The sequence below is a fragment of the Mustela putorius genome, unplaced genomic scaffold (genome assembly GCF_011764305.1).
Source record: "Mustela putorius furo isolate JIRA1106 unplaced genomic scaffold, ASM1176430v1.1 tig00004007_pilon_pilon_pilon, whole genome shotgun sequence".
Taxonomy (NCBI): domain Eukaryota; kingdom Metazoa; phylum Chordata; class Mammalia; order Carnivora; family Mustelidae; genus Mustela; species Mustela putorius.
Genome location: NW_025422145.1, coordinates 12,130,113 through 12,149,077, shown reverse-complemented (window position 1 = coordinate 12,149,077; position 18,965 = coordinate 12,130,113). Strand labels below are relative to the sequence as shown.

The following is an 18,965-nucleotide window of genomic DNA, read 5'->3' as shown; positions in this document are numbered from 1 at the left end:
CCAAGTTTCCCTTTCTTTCTTTCTTTCTTAAAGATTTTATTTATTTTTATTTATTTGACAGATGGAGATCACAAGTAGGCAGAGAGGCAGGCAGAGGCTTTAACCCACTGAGCTACCCAGCCGCCCCCCCAAGTTTCCCTTTCATGAGAATGTCCCAAAACCCAATGATGTCCCCCACCCCCAGGAAATGCCCCAGGCTGCTGAGGGTCTCTGCATTCACTGTGGGCCCGTAGTGAGCGGCTAAGATGGGAAAATGTGACCTGGGCCAGAGCTGCCAGCACCCCCAGAGCCTTACCTGCAAACTCCTGCCGCAGCGCTCTTGCGAAGGCCCTGCCCACCACCTGCGCCCCCATCACAATGATCTGGGCCAGGTACTTGGCCTGTGGACAAAGCAGGTACCTGGTTAGCAGGCTGCATTCTAGAGATGGGACCCTGGAAAAGGCGGCCGAGTGACAAGGTCTTGGAGGTGATGAAGCACAGAGCAGCAGCCACAGGTGACTTGTTCCAAATACCCTGAAAAAGAGCCTCTGCTCTGGGTGGTTCAGGTGCTCACCGGACAGACGGCTGGGGGTGAACCCAAGGGAGTCCCCAGGGACAGACAGGACCCCCCCCACCCCCTGCCAACGGCCTTCACACAGGAGGGGAGGAGCTGAGGTGATGGGGCTGCAGGGCCCAGTGGCTGCGCCCAGACCATTAACTCGCCCTGCATGTCCCTTCTGAGCTCCTGAGACTGGCAGCTCCCACCTCTGTTCAACCAGCCGGGAAACTCAGGGAGCCAGGAGCCTCCTCAGTTCCCAAGATTAGTGACCACCCTTCCAATTAACACAACAAAAGTGAACAAGACTCTCCACCTTCAAGCAGCAAAAAGCCCACGGTGGGGGGGGGGGGTGCTGCTACTGAGACAAAGATATGGAGGGCCAGCTGCTGAGGGAGAACAGGACTGGCCACCAGCTCCTCCACTGGTTCAAGCCCGTGCAGAGTCCCATAAGCTCTGCTCAGCACCCGGCCTACAAGGATCCGCGGAAGCCAGCTGTGCCCTCAGAGCTCCTGCACACTGACCCGCCCAATGGGGAAGCGTCTACATTGGCGCAGCACAGTTTTCTAACCCAGTACCTTAGAGTCTCATGAACCATGCCCAGGAGGACAGAAAGGCAATGGAAGAAAGCCTCAAGATGAGATGGAAACTCAGAGAAAAGATATTTCTCCTGGGCTGGATTTTGAGGGCAGATGGAATCATGAAGGGAGTATCGGGGCTTTCTCAGCAGTGGGACCAGGGCGAGCCCAACAGGAGAAAGTGTAAAGGTTGTCCTGGGAGCAACCTAGAGCACAGGGGACGTGTAAGGTCGTTAGAGGTTAAGGGTAAAAAGGTGGCTGAGATAGGAAACTGTACAGACCGACTGAGAACAGAGATTACACACAAACAGCACATGTGGCAATGGCCCTGAGCCTTGTGTGTGCGACAGCACAAAGCAGGGTGTGCGGAGGACCCAGAGAGCACTCACTGCGGGTCGACACTGCTCACGGGCATCCTCCCGTGGTTTCCCTTTCTCTTCTTTGCACTCGTCTGTCATCACACGTTGTCACTCAACAGGTATCAACCGAGCCTGGGTGCCAGTCACCGTATTCTACTTACTGTGCCATTCAACCCCAAAATTCAAGACACCAGGCACAGAGAGGTTTAATGATCAGCCTGAGGACATGGCTAGTCCTCAAGGGGAAGGTGGGTAGGAAACCCCAAACTGGCGCTGTTTGCCGTGGCATCTCCAGGCTGCCCACCCCACACAGGATCCTACAGGGAGGGCAAGTGAGCAACCTGACCAGGACCAAGAACCCAGCCAAAGAGGGGCTTGTCAGATTCCAGTGGAATCCGGACTCCCAAACTGGCCTGGTTTGGCTTCCAATGAACCTGCCCTTATGGGCGGAGTGGGATGTTGGTTCTGGGACGTTAGCAGTAATTAATAAATGGAAGTGGGTTTGGATTTCACAACTAAGTAGAAATTTCCTAAGTCCTGTATTTCACACTAAAAAGCAAAGCTCAGTGAGGACTCTTTAGTGATCAAAGGGAGGGGGTAGGGCCGCAGCCAGCTGTGCTGTGGGTGGCAAGACAAACACGGGGCACACTGCGGGTTGGGAAGTTGCCTAACCTCTCCCTCCAAGCCCAAAGCCCCTCCCGAGTGGGAGAGGAGGTTCCTGGATGGACTGCTGGTCCTGTCTGGGGCATGGAGAGGGTGACAGGCCCGTAGGTGACTTCAGAGGGTTCCCTCGGCCTGCACACCCTTCAGGCCTCAGACCATGCATTCATCTGCTGCCCCACGCCCAACGGCAGCCCCACAGCTCTGGCTAGTACTGCCCACTGACTTCTCTGCCCGGAGGAGTGGCTGCTGCTCAGTAATGAACGTTGAGAAGGTACTACTGAGAAGGTAGAGGGGCAGCTCCTCAGCCACAGCTGCAGACTTCAGACCACTACAGCCCGGTCACTCCCACTGCTGGAGCGCCACGGCTGCACAGTGGCTCGGGGGGCCTGCGGTTTCAGAGGCCATCCCGGCTGGCTAAGCAGGCTGCCTGGCTGGCCTGCTGAGGCCTCTCCAGGGGAGGAAGTATGGTGTGTGGTCATATAGGCGACCTCTGGGATCACCTGTGTGCCCGACACAAACTCTCAGGTTCCCTCAGCCTATTTCCTCCCCTGTGAAATGTGCCCAATAACAGGGCTGTCAGGGATTCGATTAGATAATGCTTGTAAAGCGTCTGGCACAGAACCTGGTGATATAATAGGTGCTCAGTAAACGTTGCTTTTCATCTATTACACTTCTTCGTTTCACAAAACTTAACAAAGCTCAGACACTATGGAGTAACAGCTTTTCCCAATGAGGCAACTCATTTGACATATCCGCTGATTCCTCAGGGGAGAAGGCTGCAAAAAACCAGGCTATGTGCCAAGGGCAGTGAGAAGCAGTGTAGAAGAGGAGGGAGAAGGCTGCTTTGGAGATATAACCTAGACTCCTGGCTTGTTTTCTAGTTAGCTGTGTGGCCCTGGGAAAATTACTCAACCACTCGGAACCTCAGTTTTCTCACCTGCAAATTGGGGAAAATAATACCTTCCTCACAGGAGGGCTGCAAGGTCCTCAGGAGGCAATCCACGTAAAACCAACCAGGCAGTCAGTGGCAGGTTCAAAGCAGCCCAACCTTAACCTTCGCTTCTGGACGAGACCCTGCTGGTCTAGGGATCATCCGCTCATTCAGTACCCAGCGCCAGCTATGGATCAGCCACGCTCAGAGTTCTGCTAGTGACAAGGAATGAGGAAGACTGCCACTAGCTGAGGCCTCTCCCAGAAAGTCCCAAAACATCCCATAGTCCACTGACTGACACTTGGGCCTGAAGACCCTGGACAAGAACAACCAGCTGACATGGCATCCAACTCAGGACAAGAGCAGAAGGGCACAGCCAAGCACCGGGGGACTTTTGGGAATGTGGCTTATCTCATGTTAAGTGCATCAAGAAAGGAACCTGGCTTTCAGAAAGACCCATGTGCAATGTTCCCTTCAAAGCCCAGTTCCAGGGGGCACCTGGGTGGCTCAGTGGGTTAAGCCGCTGCCTTCAGCTCAGGTCATGATCTCAGGGTCCTGGGATTGAGTCCCACATCGGGCTCTCTGCTCAGCAGGGAGCCTGCTTCCCTTTCACTTTCTCTGCCTGCCTCTCTGCCTACTTGTGATCTCTGTCAAATAAATAAATAAAATCTTTAAAAAAAAAAAAAAGCCCAGTTCCAGGCTCTTGGGCCAGTGGGCAGAGACTGCCACCGAACCTAACCTCCTCAACGATGCACTGAGGTAGGAGGGGGGCTTTGTTCACCCAGAGCCCCCGCAAACAGCCTCTGGCATCACAACAAGGCAGGAGAACAGTCAGGACCATGGTATGCCTGGGGCCCCGATCTATGGCTGGCATGGCAGCCTGACTGGCATTTCTATGAATATGACAACCAGCTCACCCTTGGCAAAAACTCTATGCCCCCAGACAGGGTTTCCAAATTCCCGTTCCTACCGCTCCCTCTGCTGGAGGGCTTCTGTCACACAACTCTCCACAGTCACTGCCTACAAACTCAGTCCACTTCTTAGGCGGGCATTCTCAGCTCTAACTCCAAATAACTTCTCTGGTTTTCTCTCCCCTCACCTCTCTCTGCCCTGCAGCCATACCATCTACGTTTAAGTTGGCTCTTACTACTTTTACCCCGATGTCTCCCAATTCACACATAAGTCACTCTTCTCAAATACTCAGCGATGTTAGTGTCTTCACAAACTCTGTAAATACACTAAAAAGTAGAGTATCACTAGTTCCAGTACATTTTTGTCACCCCCCCGACACCATACCCATGAACCTTGAATGCCCTCCCTACTACTCTCATACTGTCAAAACCCAACATCCTTTAAGATGGTACCGCTCCCCACCCCAGTGAAACCGTCTCAGAACACGATCTTATCCTATTACCAAGCTGTCATATTTTACAGACTTGCCCAATTCCTCCTTTAGGGATACAAACTCCTCAAGAGCAACATTTTATCTGGCTCTGAAGGGTGGCTCAGAGTGACACCCAGGAATGCATGACAGGGACCCGGTTGGAGGCTTCATTGTAGGTCGTCAAAAAACACGGCAGTGACCAGGTCAACACTCATCTCTGACACCGCTGGATGAAATGACCCTGGAGGAATCAAACTCCCTGGCATTCAGGGTCCTCCTCAGTGAAAAGGGGACAAGGACCATACGAATTTCATAAGCATTAATGAGAGAACCCACATGAGGCCTCAGCTCAGGGCCTGGCACCTGCAAGCCCTTCCCAAACCGACTGCTTCAATCACCCGGGGGGACTTCTAGAACCTCCGTGGACAGAACTAAGGACACTGCATTTTTAAAGGGTCCCCAGGTGACCTGTCGCAGCCAGTCCGGCCCAGCTCTCTGGACCGGCTCCGGGTGCCAATGGTACCGCAGAAACGCTCAGCTTTCGGTGTCGCGGGGCCTGGTGAAGCCCCGGGTGTGCTACTTTCTTGGCAAAGTCTCGGAGCCCGTTTCGTCAGCTTTCAAACAGGGACAGTACTACAGGGCGATACCACCAACTGGCTGCGAGCCTGCGCAGGGACTCCCGGGCCAGGTCTCCGCGCGGGGGCTGTGCGCACATGGCGACCGCCTCCGCTGGGCATTTTCAGGCCGGCCAGGCCCGCCCTGCCTTCTGTGGCCCCGGGGCCGCCAGAGCCCGCCGCAGTCCTCCCGGTGCGACGCCCCCGGACCCAATTCCCCCCGGGCACGTAGGCGGCGCGCCCCGCCCGCAGCCCGGCCAGAGTTCGCCGCCCTGGCCCCAGCCCCGAAACGGCCTCCCTTCCCGCTCAGCAGGGCCCTAACCAAGGCTCACCATGGTGGCCGCTCCGCCTCGGAGTCGCGGGCTCCGGCTCCCTAGCCCCACGGTTCCAACTCAAGGGCGGCCGGCGGGTCAGAGGTCAAGGGAGAGAGCGCATGCGTGACGCCTTACTAGGCATGCGCACTGTTCCGCCCCGGGGGCGGGGCGTGTGTCGGATATAACCAGTGGGCGGAGTCCGAGGCGGAGTCGGCCTCGGCTCATAAGACAACCGGGGGCGGGCGATGGGCGGTCCCAGGACCCAGGGTCGCCCTCCTGTTTATCCCGCCGCGCTAGATGCGACAGAATGAACACATCTGTCAAATGCGGGGCAATTTCTTCCCTTGTTTTGGCAAAATATTTCGTCCTAAAGGATATGCAATAAACATAAAACACCCCACGAACATAAGTAGGGTGCGGAAGTCTCACAAATATATAAGAAAACAGAAAACTTCAAAACGGTTTTCCTTCTAGGTTCCTTCTGTCTGGAAAGGGCATCTCTCTCAAGTTCTTGCTCAAATGTCACCTCCTCAATGAGGCCCACCCCGTTCCCCACCAACGCTGCAACTCGCCCCGCATTGTGTTTTAGTAACTGCTTTTAGTAACTGCTTTGAGATAAAGTTCACTATTTTAGAGCGCACAATTCAATTCTTCTTAGTGTACTCAGAGTTGTGCAACCATCACCACTAGAACACCAGAACATCTTCATTAAACTCCCCCCCCCCCAAAAAAAAACTGCCCGCCCTTGCCTCCCCCAGCTCTAGGTGACTGCTAAGCTTTGTCCTGTCCTTCGGATTTCTGTTACTTTTTTTTTTTTTTAAAGATTTCACTTGACAGAGAGCCAGAGATCATAAGGGGGTGTGAGGGGGAATGGTAGAGGGAGAAGGGGAAGCGGGCTCCCTGCTGGGCAGGGAGCCTGATGCAGGACTCCACCCCAACACCCCAGGATCATGACCTGAGTGGAAGGCAGATGCTTACCTGACTGAGCCACCCAGGTGCTCCTCTACTGGTCTGTTCTGAATAGCTCATGGAAGCGGAATCATACGGTATGTGACTTTTTGTGTCTGGCTCTCAGTCCCCTCTATTTTTTCCCCCAAAACTTCTTTCTTATCACCTTCTTCCATATTATCATAATTCATTTATTTTATGTTCACTGTTCATAACCTGTTCCTTCCCACTAGAATGTAGATTCCTCGTGGAGAGGACTTTTATCTTTTCTCCACTCCTAGATAGGTGGCTGGCAAAGGGAAGGTACTCAACACCTAACCCTAATGAAGGTTAAGTCAGGCTGCCTTGGACAATGTGTTGGACCACTGCCCTTTCCTCCTAATCTCCAAATTCTTTCTTCCTTCAGTGCGGTGACCACCCTTTCTTTTGTCTGAAATGCTCTTGTGGCTCTGTGGCCTTCAGGCCTCAGCTCTCAGCTTAAAGGTTGCCCCTCATATTCTGAATACCCTGTTCTCCCTACATCTTGGCTGCTCCCTTTCCACATTTGTCCCCCGCTTTTTTTTTCTTAATTAAGTAATGTCTATGCCCAACATGGGGCATGTTTATCTCACTACCCTGAGATCAAGAGTTGCATGCTCTACCAACTGAACCGGCCAGGTGGCTCTGTTTTGTCTTCTTTATGGCTTTCTTCATGGTCTGCTTACTTGCACACAGTCTGGCTTCCCAGCACAAGTGGAACAAGTACCTCGAGAGGCCTGGTCTCTCTCGTTCATTACGGTGTCTACCATCCACAGCACTGCCTATGTGCTGGATGAATGAACTAACTCGTAGCAGCAGAAAAGAGCTCAGGAGCAAAGTGAAGCCTGGGACAAGCGGGGACCCAGAGCCAAATTCCCTCACCCATCCTTCTGTTCCCTTTCCCTTCATCAGCCAAAAGACCACAGCAGCTCAAGAGGTCGCCAGCTTCAAAAAGTTTAATTGCTGAAAACATCCAGGGTATACTCAGGCCAGTCCCTGAGGGGTTCACAGCCCCCTGAATTGGGCCCTCAGCTCTGTAATGCCCCTTTCTCCTGGTTTCACACCTGAGGAGGAGGGCAACTGGTCCCTGTCCCCTGAGACTGGTGCTGCTCCAAATGGCCTGGCAGGGGGCCAGCCCCCAAGACTCCTGATAAGAAGTGGGGCAGCAGGCGAGAGAGGACAGCGTGTAACAACTGAAGGTGCTGGGCGAAGCCAGCCCAGGCTGGGACCAGCCCAGGGGTGTGCTACTGACCCCCACTCCCCCCCCACCCCACGCCCACACCCCTGGCTCCCCATGCTAGCAGGCAGCTGAGGAAAAACAGCCAGTCCCACAGAAAGCAGAGGTGCAGACAATCCACGGGAGCTACAGTGGGGCCCAGAGGCCAGAGAAGTCCCCAAGGCTCAAAGGAAGCCAGGGCTTTGGGATAAAGTGTGCCAGAGCCAAGAGGCCTCTCCCAGCTGGAGGGTGAGATGTGAGGCGTGCAGAGGGCACCACGCCAGGTGGTTCTAGGAGGTGGCAGCGGCCGGTGAGGCTAGAGGTAGTGGTGGGCAGGCTAGTCCTGGGGAGATAAACCAAGGGGGGGGGGGTGAGAGGTCTGGGGAAGGGTGGGGGGCGTCGGCTGCAAGGTGACGGAGGGAGGGAGGCGATGCCAAGGTCCTCTTCTCTACTCACCCACTCGTCCTCGTCCACACCTTCAAACGAGTCCTGGGGGAGTGGATCCTCCCGGTTCCCTAGCTTGGCCACCATGGCATTCAGCAGCTAGACCGGACAGGAGAAGAGTTGGGAAGGCAACAGGACAGGACTTCCAAGCCCAGAACACAGGACCTCACACTGAACCCCTCAAGATTGTGAAAAGAGCCATTTTCATCAGAGCCATTACATCTGACGAAGTGGATGTTTTCACAGAAAAAGAAACCTCATCAGGGATCAGGGGGCCAGAGGCAGATGGACACACAGCACTGGAGTCCCAGGGCGGCTATCTCCGCACACTGCCTCAGACGCTCAAATGTGCGCCAGGGTCCCAAACGTATTTGGGTCTCAAAGTCTTGGCTCTGTTTGGGTTGGGCCAGGCCGGATAGGGACCTCTTTCTGCCCTTCCCTGGCTTCCTGAGTCCCCTGCCCCATGGGTCAGCTACAGGGGTCTCCCCATCAAGCTGCCCAACTGAGCGAGGGATGACACCAGCTCCTGCCTCAGCTTGGGCTGGACTAGAGAATGGGAAGCCAGTCACCAGGTGTAGCCAGGACCCTCTGCGTGCCACACTGGCCAACTGTGTCCTGTGCCTACCTCTTCCTTCTTTTGCTGGTCCGACTTCTCTTCCAGGTAGAGTGCTGAGGGTGGGACCCGTCGGGCAGGGGCTTCACGGGGGGCCTGGCTCACTGAGGTGGGGGAGGGACAGGCATCGGACATCAGAGAATCCCCCTGGTGAGGACTCTTTGCCCAGCCCTTGATTCTTGGGGAGGAGACGCCAGAGGGGGCAACATCAGCTACTCCACCCTCTGTTCACAAGGCCCATTAGGGGTACCTGGCAGTGTGCGTGTGTGCCTGTGTGCACGTGTGTTTGTTTCTGTCAGGGTTGGAAACACAGACCCTGTGCTCTGTCCTCAAAGGGCTCAGAGTCTAAGCCTGGAAATGCAAGCACCCCATCCTTGGGAATGCCAGGGGTTCCTGTGTCCCATCAGGGACAGGGGGACCTTGGACTTGGCCATTTGCCCCTTTCTCCCATCCCTACCCACTCCCCTGCTTCCCGCTCACCACCCCCCAGCTCCTCATCCTACCTGGGGTCATGCCAGGAGGCTGCAGGCTGAGAAGCTGGAGCTGCCCATTGGCACCGGCCAGCCAGGCGCTGGCACTGAGCACCGGCTCCCAGCTCATGGCTGTGTCTGGGAAGACATCATCCTGGAAGAACTCTTTCTGTAGGGAAGGAGGAAGGGGCTACCCGGAAGCACCAACCAGATGCCCAGGGCACATGAACATCCCTTGGAAAGGCAGTAAGGTAAGACCCAGGACCCCGGGCTGGGCCTTCTGCCAGTTTCAGAATCTCAGCAGAGTAAGCGGTACAGGTGCCCCAAAGAGCAGTGAAATGGCATTGTTTGGTGACAGGGCCAGTCAGGCTCCAAAGCTCCTGATGGAGGTTGGGAAGGGGGACTAGGTGTTGGGTGCCAGGCCTCCAACCGTACCCTGACTCGGGGTAGCCGGAAGGCGACAGGCTCCAGGGAGGTCTGGCGAAGCCGCAGGCATCGGGCAAACTCTACTTCCCGCACGTCACACTCCGTCTTGGGCAGGAGGATGAAGCCCTGGGAGAACAGGGGAGTCTGAGCTGCCACCGGGGCCTTCCTGGAGCGCCAGCACCACAGCCTGTCCCTGAACCGCGGCGTGCTGGCGGCGCTCAACTGCGAGCTCTCTGGAGGAAAGACGCCCCGATGGGTAGCCCTGATGGTGACTTCACGCTACCGACAGAATGTGTTCAGTGCAGAGCTGGGGGGACCCGTGTGGTAGCCCTGGAGAGTGTCTCCACTGACAGCTCCCACAGATGTACTAAGTAAGCCCAGCAGCACAAAATCAGCTGTAAGATCAGCTAAAATGAGTGAGAAGTGATACACTGGATGTTTATTGCCCTGGTTTTTAATGTAATTTATTTGTAGGTTCATATAACTTAAGATTTTATGGATTAATTTTTAATAGCGGTAGAGTTTAACAGCCAGCTCCAGAGAGCAGCCAGCTCCAGAGAGCCGCCAGCCGGCCCTCGCCCAGTGACCTGCTGACCTCACAGGCCCCTGCACTTCCCCATCTGGCCAGGAGAGGGCGAGGGAGCCCGGTGTCCTCCAAAGAAAGGAGGACTAGGGAGCGCCCCTCACCTTGTGGGGGTCCGGCGAGGTGAAGCTATTGCACTCCAGGAAGAAAGGAGCCTCCGGGAGCAGCTCATACAGGAACACGCGGGTGTCGCCCTAGGTCGCGGGGTGGTGAGAGGGAGGCGGCCAGGTCAAGCTGCCTTCCTCCCCACCGCTCACCTGCCCACCAACCCCACCTGCATACCCCAGCCCACCTTGCCGGTGAGTAGCACCAGGCTGGTATCTGGGTCATAGCTGGGAAGCAGAGTAGAGGGAGCCACGTCCAACCCCAGGACCGCCAAAGGGCCACCTGCCAGGGCCTCGGTGGGGTACAGAAGCAGCTGGCGCTCACTTCGGCTGCAAGGGAGATCCGGGGAACAGAAGCAGACTTTTAAAGCTGCAGAGGCCTGGATCAGGGCAAGGACTCTGGCAAGCACCCTGGTCAGGCTGGGGACCCAGAGGGCTTCGGAGCCTGACGGGGCTCTGTCCATTCTCTTTCCTGATCCAGTTCCCAGAACTACTGGCCTAGAGTCATGCCACAGCCTCATCCCTGACTGCTACTCACTGTTGTCCCTGACCCTTCTCGGCACAGTCCTAACACTGCACTGTTACCTGACCATTAAGACCTGTAGTCTGGACTTATCTCCCCACACTCAGTTTCTCATCCTCTGCTCTGGCCTGACTGGTCAGCTTCCTGGCTTTTCCATCCAGACTTGAATGCCCTCTCCCCTGGGTTTCTGGGTACTAGCTCTTTTGTGGCTCAATTCAGATGACATCTCCCTTAGGAGGCCCTCCCTGGTTCCTCCTCCCAAGTGCCAAATACCAATCCCTCGGACCTCTCTAGTAGGCTTGGTTTCTTCATGCTCTTTACCTGGTCCCCACCAGGCATGGGCTCCAGGCAGCAGCACAGGGTTCTTACCTTCTGGGTTCCCAGTTGACTCATTCTTCCTCTCCACCTCCCTCTTTCCCATGCATCCACCAATCTACCCACCAACCCACCGATACATCCAGCCATCTTTCCACCCATCCAATCAGTGAATAGCAGGGACAGGTTTTGATGCCTAATACACGTATGGGCGTCTGGGGAAGGAGGACACAATTAGCTGGGGATGGTGGTCCCCGAGTCCTTACCTGTCAAAACCAGACACCAGCAGACAGTGGCCATCACACACCCAGACTACACGGGCTCCACGGGCTCCCTCGGGCCCTGGGCCTTCCTGTTGGGATACAGCATGTGAAGCCCAACAGCCATCCCTTGGGCAGGTCTGGAGGCTGCCCCCAGTGTACCCTGCTCACCTGCAGGGGCTCAGGGCCACCCCGGGGCTCATAGACCCGCAAGTACCCGTCCTTGCAGACAGTGGCCAGATGCTGTCCGTCGGGACTCCAAGCCAGGCTAAATATCTGGAGGCAGGTGCAGACAGATGTGAGAGGCAGCTCTGCGCATATGGCTGGGTCCCTGCCCACACACGTCCTACCTGGTCCCGGTGGCCCTGCAGCTTCAGCCGCTCGGCTCCCGCCTGAAGGTCCCAGATCCGAATGGTGAGGTCATAGGAAGAGGAGGCCAGCACATCGGCGGCCAGGGGGTGGAAGCGCAGAGAGTAGATCTTCTCTGTGTGGCCTTGGGGAGAGGCATGGGGGAATGTTGAGCCCCTCAGGAGTCACCGCCCATCTCCCAGCCCCCACCCTGGGCCCAGCTGACCTGTGAGCACGGCCTCAGGTGTTGTGAGTACCTCCTGCAGGCCCTCTGGGGGCACCCGCCACAGTCGGATCCTGGCGTCCTCCCCGCCTGCAGAATGCAGGCTCATCACTGCTGTGCCCAGCACCTCTGGGCTCCCCCGGCCCTCCTTCAGACCCCCGAACCCTCCCTCAAACATAGCACCCAGCCTCCTTACCCACAGCGAGGCGGCAGGGGTCAAAGGGGTCCCAAGCCAGATCTGTCACAGCTGCCCCATTCTGCAGCGTGGGCAGTGCTGTGTCGGGCAGGCGGCCAGGCTTCTGCAGCTGTGGGAGGCAGTGCCCTGGCCCATCAGTAACAGGCGGGGAGCTCAGTCCCCAGGGGCTGCAGGGCAAGCTGTGTGCCCGCACCCCCGCCCTCTGCAGCCAATGCCCCACGGCTGGGGGCCCCAAGCTCTCTGCCTCAGCCATCTTCAGCTGAGCCCCAGGTGCCAACTATGAGGTCCCAGAAAGTGACGGGGGGCAGTGTGGAGCGGAGGTAAGAGCTCAGGCTTGGGGCCCAGGTAGCCTGGGTTCGAATCCCAGCTTACACGGCCGTGTGACCTGACAGGGCACCAAACCTCTCTGTGCCTCACTGCTCTCTTCCATCCGTAAAACGGGAAGAAGAGTGGTATCCCTGCGGGACAGCAGAGGGGTTTTAAGGGGATGCAGGGTGAGTGCCCATCACTGAGACTGGAGCTGGTGTGGATACCCCATGCCCTTAGCTTCCTGCAGGGCCCTGGGGCACACGGTGGTGGGTGGGGACCCTCACCTCCAGCACAGCCACTTGCCCACCACTGCTGAGCAAGGGCACGGCCACGCGCAAACGGTTGGCACAGAATCCGTCACTCTCGCCGGGCGTGGTGAGGTTGAGCCCCTTGAGGTTGGTGATGTGGCTGTCTCGGTGCAGGACGGTGCCCTGAGCATGGCGGAACTTGGAACTGGGGCCTGGCAGGCGGCAGGGACAGAGCCACATGAGGACTCCCTGCCTGTCTGCTTGCCCTGAGTCCCAGCTGCCTGCTCCCCTCACTGCAGGGCGCACGGCCCGTGCCCCAGCCTCTGCCAACACAACCTGCCCAGAACTATGCCTGGAAACGGGACTTGCAAGCCCAGAACTCCAGGGAACATCGAGGCTGCCCTCTTCCTTGAGACTCGCCTCATCCCAAAGGGACAGGTGACCCCCCCGGGAGGGGAGGTGAACATACACAGGTTTAGTTCCTGCCCAGACACACGTACCCAGCAGGCTCTGCAGGGACCTCTGGCTGGGGCTGGTGCCGATGCCACTGGAGCTAGAGAGCGAGGGCCCCAGGCTGGAGGGCGTGCAGGGTGAGGTCAGCGAGCTGAGAGGGGAGGAGAAGCCCTCCTGGGGGAGAAGCACCCTGGGTCAGCCAGCAGGCCCCCAGTGTGTTGGCCAAAGCGGAATGGCGCTGGGGTCATCAGTCTGGGCCCCTCCTCCCGGCTGGTGGGACACTGTGTGGGCAGGAAGCCTCACTGTGGGGTGTTGGGTGGAGACATAAACACCCACACTGACCAGGGCTGGAGGTGACACAGTGCAAGCTAAGCTTCAGACTGCGTGGACAGAGGGTGGTAGCTGCCAGCTCCTAGCTTTGTAGGAGAACAGGCCCAGTTTGGTTAAGATCTGCCAGGATTTCAAGAGAAGCCAGAAATCTGGATTTTCTGTGAAAGTCTTGCTTTTCATGTGTTTGCTCAATTTAGAGAACAGTGCGATGTTCTTTATTTATGCTTCACGTGTTTCTCTCTCTTGCGCTTAACAGCTAAAAAAGGCTCAAAGACCATCAGGCGGCCCAAAGTTCTTGCCAGCTTTGACTCAGGGGAACCACGGTGGCGGCAGGATGGGGAGGACAGGCGGACAGCCCAGGTACTCACGCTGGGGTCCGCATCACCCCCGGGGGTGTCTGCAGGCACCGCCACAGCAGGTGGGGCTGCATCGGGCGTGGGCTCCGCGGGGGGCACCAGGCAGGAGGTGAAGCTGGGGTAGGGCCGGTGAGCTGGGTGGAGGCTCACCTTCTGCACCTGTGGGAGGAGGCTGGCGTTTGAGATAGGGGGATGGGACAGGTGTTTGAGGCTGGGTGAGCAGACAGCCGGACAGGACAGTGCAATGGCCTGCCAGACCGTGCCCCTACCTGCTGGTTGCTCCCAGCCCACCAGGCATGGGGGTCAGAGGCGGGCACGCAGCCTGCGGTGTCTGGGAACAGGTCCTCGTGGAACTCCACAGCCTAGTAGTAGTAGACAGGTATGTGGCCGGGAAGGTCCAGGCTGCCCGGGCCCTCCTGGCCCCTCACCCAGGTTCCCCTCACCTTGCGAGGCACGTGGTAGCTGACAGGCACGACGGCCGTGTCACTCAACTGCAAGACGCGGAGCACCTCGCAGCCCATGACGGCCAGCGCCCGCCGGGGCACAAGAGCCGCGCCCCGCAGCACGTTCTCCAGGAGGCACTGGGTCACTGTGGGGGACACCACGGGAAGACAGTCGGGGAGGGTGGGAGAGAGGAGGGGTAGGACGGAGGAGAACAGGGCTTACCTGGGCTCAGTGCTGGCTGCTGGGGGGCTACCTCATAGCAGTACAACTGACTCTCGCCCTGAAACAAGCCCAGCCTGAGTGTGGCCACCCGCGGTCAGGCCGCCTGCGCCAGGCCTCCTCCACGGGCACCAGCTCCGTACCCCAACCCAGCTCCCGCCCCCTAGCCCCGCTCCGTCCCCACCCCGCCCCCCTCCCGCTCCCAAGCCCACACCAGCGCCCCGCCCTCAGTTGGCTTCACCGTGCACACAGTAAGAACAGGGCACAGTCCGGATTTGCAGAGCGCCTTGCCAGGGGCTAACCCTGAGTGTTGGCCTTGTCCACAAAGCTGACATTCTTGGGCGTTACAGTCATCCCGACCTGAATGCCCCTCAGCCTGGCAGGGGTGCAGCCTGGGTCACACGGCTTAGGCTTCTTTCTGTCCCCAGTCTCCCAGGTGGCGGGCTAGGTCAAAGGTTGTGACGGACCTGGCACGTGAGGGCACTACCCTTGGTGGGAGGCGCTGACAAGGACGGGCACTCTTGCTCACCTTTCCTGCCAGGATCAGGAGCCCGGAGTCTGGGTCCAGCAGGGGCAGAAGAGACCTGAGGGAGAAAGGGCTAGTGGACAGGATGCGGCCAGCCTCTGTCCCTGAGGGGCAGCTGGAGAACGGTCAGCCTCGTGACTCCAGATGGGGGCTCAGGCCAAGCGCCACGCTGGCGGGGAGGGATGTGGCCCCTCTAGCTGATCCAGCCTCTCCCCTGGGACCCTCCACTTTCTCTCTCCCTGTGGTACCAACACACGGACGCTGAGCACATCCCCATGTCCCAGCGTTTCTTGCCCTGGCTTCCCCATCTGTCCACCTGCTTCACTCCAGGACTCATATGGACCCTGGGCATAGGGAAGCTGGGCCCCCCTTCTACACCTCAGTCCTGAGCTCCATCCCAGGCTCACCAGCTCCAGAAAGAGCCCACATGCACTCTGTCCCTGGGTTCCCATTGTGGCCAGCCCACACATCAGGCCGGAGTTACTAAGGAAGCCGAGTGGGCCTGCTGGAACCAGGGACTCCCTCCATCCCTGCCCAGTACAGTCGTCCTGGGTGTACCAGGTCTGCACTAAGGTTTGGGGACCCCCTCCTCAGTTACCCCAGGCTTCTGAGGACATCTTAGAGACTCAGAAGCCTCCCCAGCATGACTTTAAAACTAAGCCAGGGGCTGGGACAAGGGCCTCCTTCGCCCTTCCCTCCCCATTCTCCGTCCCGACCCTGGATGGGGGGCAGTGGCTGGGAACATAGAGGGCAGGCTGGAAGCCCCCAGCACCCCTGCCACTCTATACCAGTCACCTCTGGACCGATGGCCTTTCACTGCCAGGAGAATTCTGACAGGTGCCTTCATTTGGTAGTTTCTTCTTCCGGTCTCGATTTCACGTCCCTAGGAACCCAAGGGCCTGGACTCTCACCCCAGTCCTGACGCTGCCCCTCAAACAGAGACCCTTCCTCATTGTCGTCCCAGTGGTGAGAGGTCGCCCAGCTGCGGCAGCTGCATCTATCCCTCACCCAGACAACAGAGGGCCCAGCTCCCCCTTCCCTGCCTATCCATTCCCTCCCGGCCAGCTGCCCAAAGCCTGCCTGCTGCCCACCTCTCCTCCCTACCCTACTGGGAGCCACAGAGGGGGCTGGGGAGCTGGGTGGGGCCCTGTCTCCACAGCTTCCGGGAGTCCTCCGGCCCGTCACCTGTGAGTAACAAGGCTCTAATTACCTTGGGTCAGCAGTGTAAGCTGGGCTCAGAACTGCCCTTCTTGACCTGGTCTGACTAGTGCCTTCTGTGGGGGAGCAGATGGGCAGGGGAACAAGGTTGGCGAGTGACCCGAGGTGCACCCCACACGGATGCTGGCTCCACTGGGGTTGGAAGCAGGTCCCTTCAGCGGGACCTTCATTCACTCACTCCTTCACTGACAACCATTCATTCCTTTGCCAAGCTGATCTGTGCCCAGCCCTTGGCTTGACCCGTAGCTGGGACTAGAACTGAGTGCAACGGACCCTACCTCTGTCCTCAGGCTGCTCACGGCTGGGCCTGAGAGCCAGACACAGTCATCTAAACATATGAAGGAAAAGCTCCCTGGGGACGCATGGCGGGGGTGGGGAGGGCAGGGGGGACCTGACTTTGGCAGGCTGCATGGGAGGGGCATGTTCCCTACGCCCCAAGGGCTGAGGAGGAATCAGCCAAGTGTGGAGAGTACTCTCCAGGCAGTTAGAGCAGCCTGTGCAAAGGCTCTGAGGTGCAGCAGGCAGGTACTTGGTCTGTTGGGGAACAGAGTGAAAGATGATGTGGCTGGTGGCCTGGGCAGTGAGGGGGAGGGGATGAGCTTCCAGTGGGGGTGGGCAGAGGCCAGACAGAATGGGGCCTACATAAGAAGGGGAATTCTGCATCCCTCCATCAGACAAGCAATAAGAAGCTAATGACACGTCTTAAGTGAAAGGGGACAGGATCAGACGTGTGCTGAGCGGAGATCACCATGTGGAGATGGACAGGAGGGTGTGGAGAAGGGAGGTGAGGGGCTCAGGGTAGCATCTGAGAGGAGTGGAGGGACTCCTGAGGCCCCACTGTCACCTGGACAAGAACTGGGGAACGGGCCCGTGGGTGGCATTGACAGCTCATCCCGGCTCTAATCCAACTTCCTCAAGACGCGCCACCTGGCCTCCCTGCACTCCCTCCCCATCAGCCCAAACTGGCCAGCCCACTGACTCAGGCGCTGGGGGGCGCGGGGGCAGGAAGTCATGGAGGGCAGGGCTGGCTCCTCCAACAGGTCAGGCCAGTCTTCCTCGCTTCGGGGCAGAGCCATCCACGGCACAGGCCAGGAAATGGGGTCATGGCACCCAGCCCCCAAGGGCTGACCAATAGCTGGCACGGGTCTGACCCCAGGCTTGTTAAGAGAGCCAAGCCAGGTCTGGGTCTGGAATACAGAACATGGTTCCTGGCAGAGGACTAGAGGTGGTAAGAGCTGGCACGGGCACCTCTCCCACTGCTATGCTATGGGGCAGGGCTGGCATCTGGGCCTGCCATTGGAAGGACTCTGACTCAGGTCCAGGGGTCTGCTCCAGAACCAAAGTCACAGAAGGTCTGGAGCCCAGACCTGCACAGAAGATGCAGGACAACAGTGGTACCAGGTCACAGAAGGGAGGAGTTAGCACCTGATAATCCCACCAGCTTTCCCAATATTCCTGTATTTAGCACAGGAGGTACTGCACGTCAGGAAAAGCAGCTTTAAGAGTTCTCTGGTTCTCCTGGCCAGCCCATCTCTCCCCTTCAGACCCACGAACCTAGATATCCTGGCGTTGTCCCTCGTCAAAAGCAGTCCAGGTCCCTTGGATCTGTCCTGGCTACCCAGACTGGGCAGTTGGGAACCCCCTCCCAGACCAAGCCTTGCCCCACACTCCTAGCTGCTTTAGAATCAGGTTCTAAAGGGGTGTAGTACCTTAATCCCATATGAGGAGAGAATGGAAAAACTAGGGGCTGGAAGCTATCCTTACACCTCTGGAGGGAGTGGGAGTATAGCATGTGTGAGTCCAGGTTCGGGATTGGGGTGTGGGAGAGACCCTTTAGGTGGGTGGGATCTCCCTATTAGCAAGAACTGGGCACAGAAGCTAAAAGTTTTGGGGCCTGTCAAGAAGTCCTGTTCCTTAGGGCGCCTGGGTGGCTCAGTGGGTTAAAGCCTCTGCCTCAGGCATGCTCAGGTCATGACCCTGGGATCGAGCCCTGCATCGGGCTCTCTGCTCAGCAGGGAACCTACTCCCTCCTCTTTCTCTCTCTCTCTGCCTACTCGTGATCTCTGTCTGTCAAATAAATAAATAAAATCTTAAAAAAAAAAAAAAAGAAAAAAAATGAGAGCTTTAGGGGACACAAGGCCATCTGACCAAAGCCATACAGTACTGACCGCAAACTCAAATGTCTCAGGAATGTGAGTGAGTGAAGCAGCCTGGTGGGAGACATTTGGGAGTGGTGGGGACTGGGGCAGCCAGTGAGCCTGGGCCTCCATCAGAGGGGGGCAGCTACTACTCAGCCCTTGCCCAGAGTTTCTATTCAAGACAAGCTGGGAAGTCCCATTTTAATGTGAAACCACCAGATTTTTCAATGTTGGCAATGGCTTCAAAGTTTTAAAAAGTCCCAGACAGGCCAAATGAAACGCACACTGGCCCAGGAGCAAAAGTTCACACGCCATGCCCCACACGTACATCTACACCAAGAAAAGTGTGTAGTGCAGGCCGGGTTGGAGGAGATGGCAGGTATCCCAAGGCTTTCCGAAGTTGGGAGCTGAGCTGGTCCCCCAAAGCTCACAAATGTGGATCAAGAGGGCAGAGCATTTTCCTGGAATATTCCAAGGCAGGGGATTTTTCTGGACTAGTCTAGCCCTTGACACTGCCCTCCCCCAACCAAGGGCCAACATCAGCAGCACTCAGGCCCCACCCACGGAAGGTGAGGCCCAACCTCCCACCCCATCCCACTCCTCCAGTACTGTGGGGCCTTGGGCAGACTCACTTCCCTTTCCCGTGTCTCAGTCCCCTC

The 18,965-nt window shown here is 57.6% G+C and overlaps 1 protein-coding gene across 3 annotated transcripts in view; it reads right to left on the bottom strand.

The window, feature by feature from the left end:
• The window catches only part of LOC101676586 (mitochondrial import inner membrane translocase subunit TIM16), a 64,857-nt gene that overhangs the window by 1,869 nt on the left and 44,023 nt on the right, over window positions 1–18,965 (bottom strand). The window contains exons 10-28 of one of the 3 annotated variants that reach the window (XM_013055038.2): window positions 14,954–15,008; window positions 14,428–14,485; window positions 14,205–14,350; window positions 14,031–14,123; window positions 13,774–13,920; window positions 13,123–13,249; window positions 12,659–12,834; window positions 12,066–12,174; window positions 11,873–11,959; window positions 11,649–11,791; window positions 11,470–11,574; window positions 11,305–11,390; window positions 10,389–10,530; window positions 10,201–10,290; window positions 9,523–9,639; window positions 9,121–9,256; window positions 8,630–8,721; window positions 8,017–8,103; window positions 296–380 (exon numbers count right to left, since the gene is read on the bottom strand). In XM_013055038.2, the coding sequence (XP_012910492.1) occupies window positions 296–380; window positions 8,017–8,103; window positions 8,630–8,721; window positions 9,121–9,256; window positions 9,523–9,639; window positions 10,201–10,290; window positions 10,389–10,530; window positions 11,305–11,390; window positions 11,470–11,574; window positions 11,649–11,791; window positions 11,873–11,959; window positions 12,066–12,174; window positions 12,659–12,834; window positions 13,123–13,249; window positions 13,774–13,920; window positions 14,031–14,123; window positions 14,205–14,350; window positions 14,428–14,485; window positions 14,954–15,008 (2,081 nt within the window). Of the gene's footprint in view, window positions 1–295; window positions 381–5,396; window positions 5,541–7,282; window positions 7,904–8,016; window positions 8,104–8,629; window positions 8,722–9,120; window positions 9,257–9,522; window positions 9,640–10,200; window positions 10,291–10,388; window positions 10,531–11,304; window positions 11,391–11,469; window positions 11,575–11,648; window positions 11,792–11,872; window positions 11,960–12,065; window positions 12,175–12,658; window positions 12,835–13,122; window positions 13,250–13,773; window positions 13,921–14,030; window positions 14,124–14,204; window positions 14,351–14,427; window positions 14,486–14,953; window positions 15,009–18,965 lie in introns of those variants that run through there. The other 2 variants (XM_004750516.3, XM_004750517.3) reach the window with 2 other exon arrangements.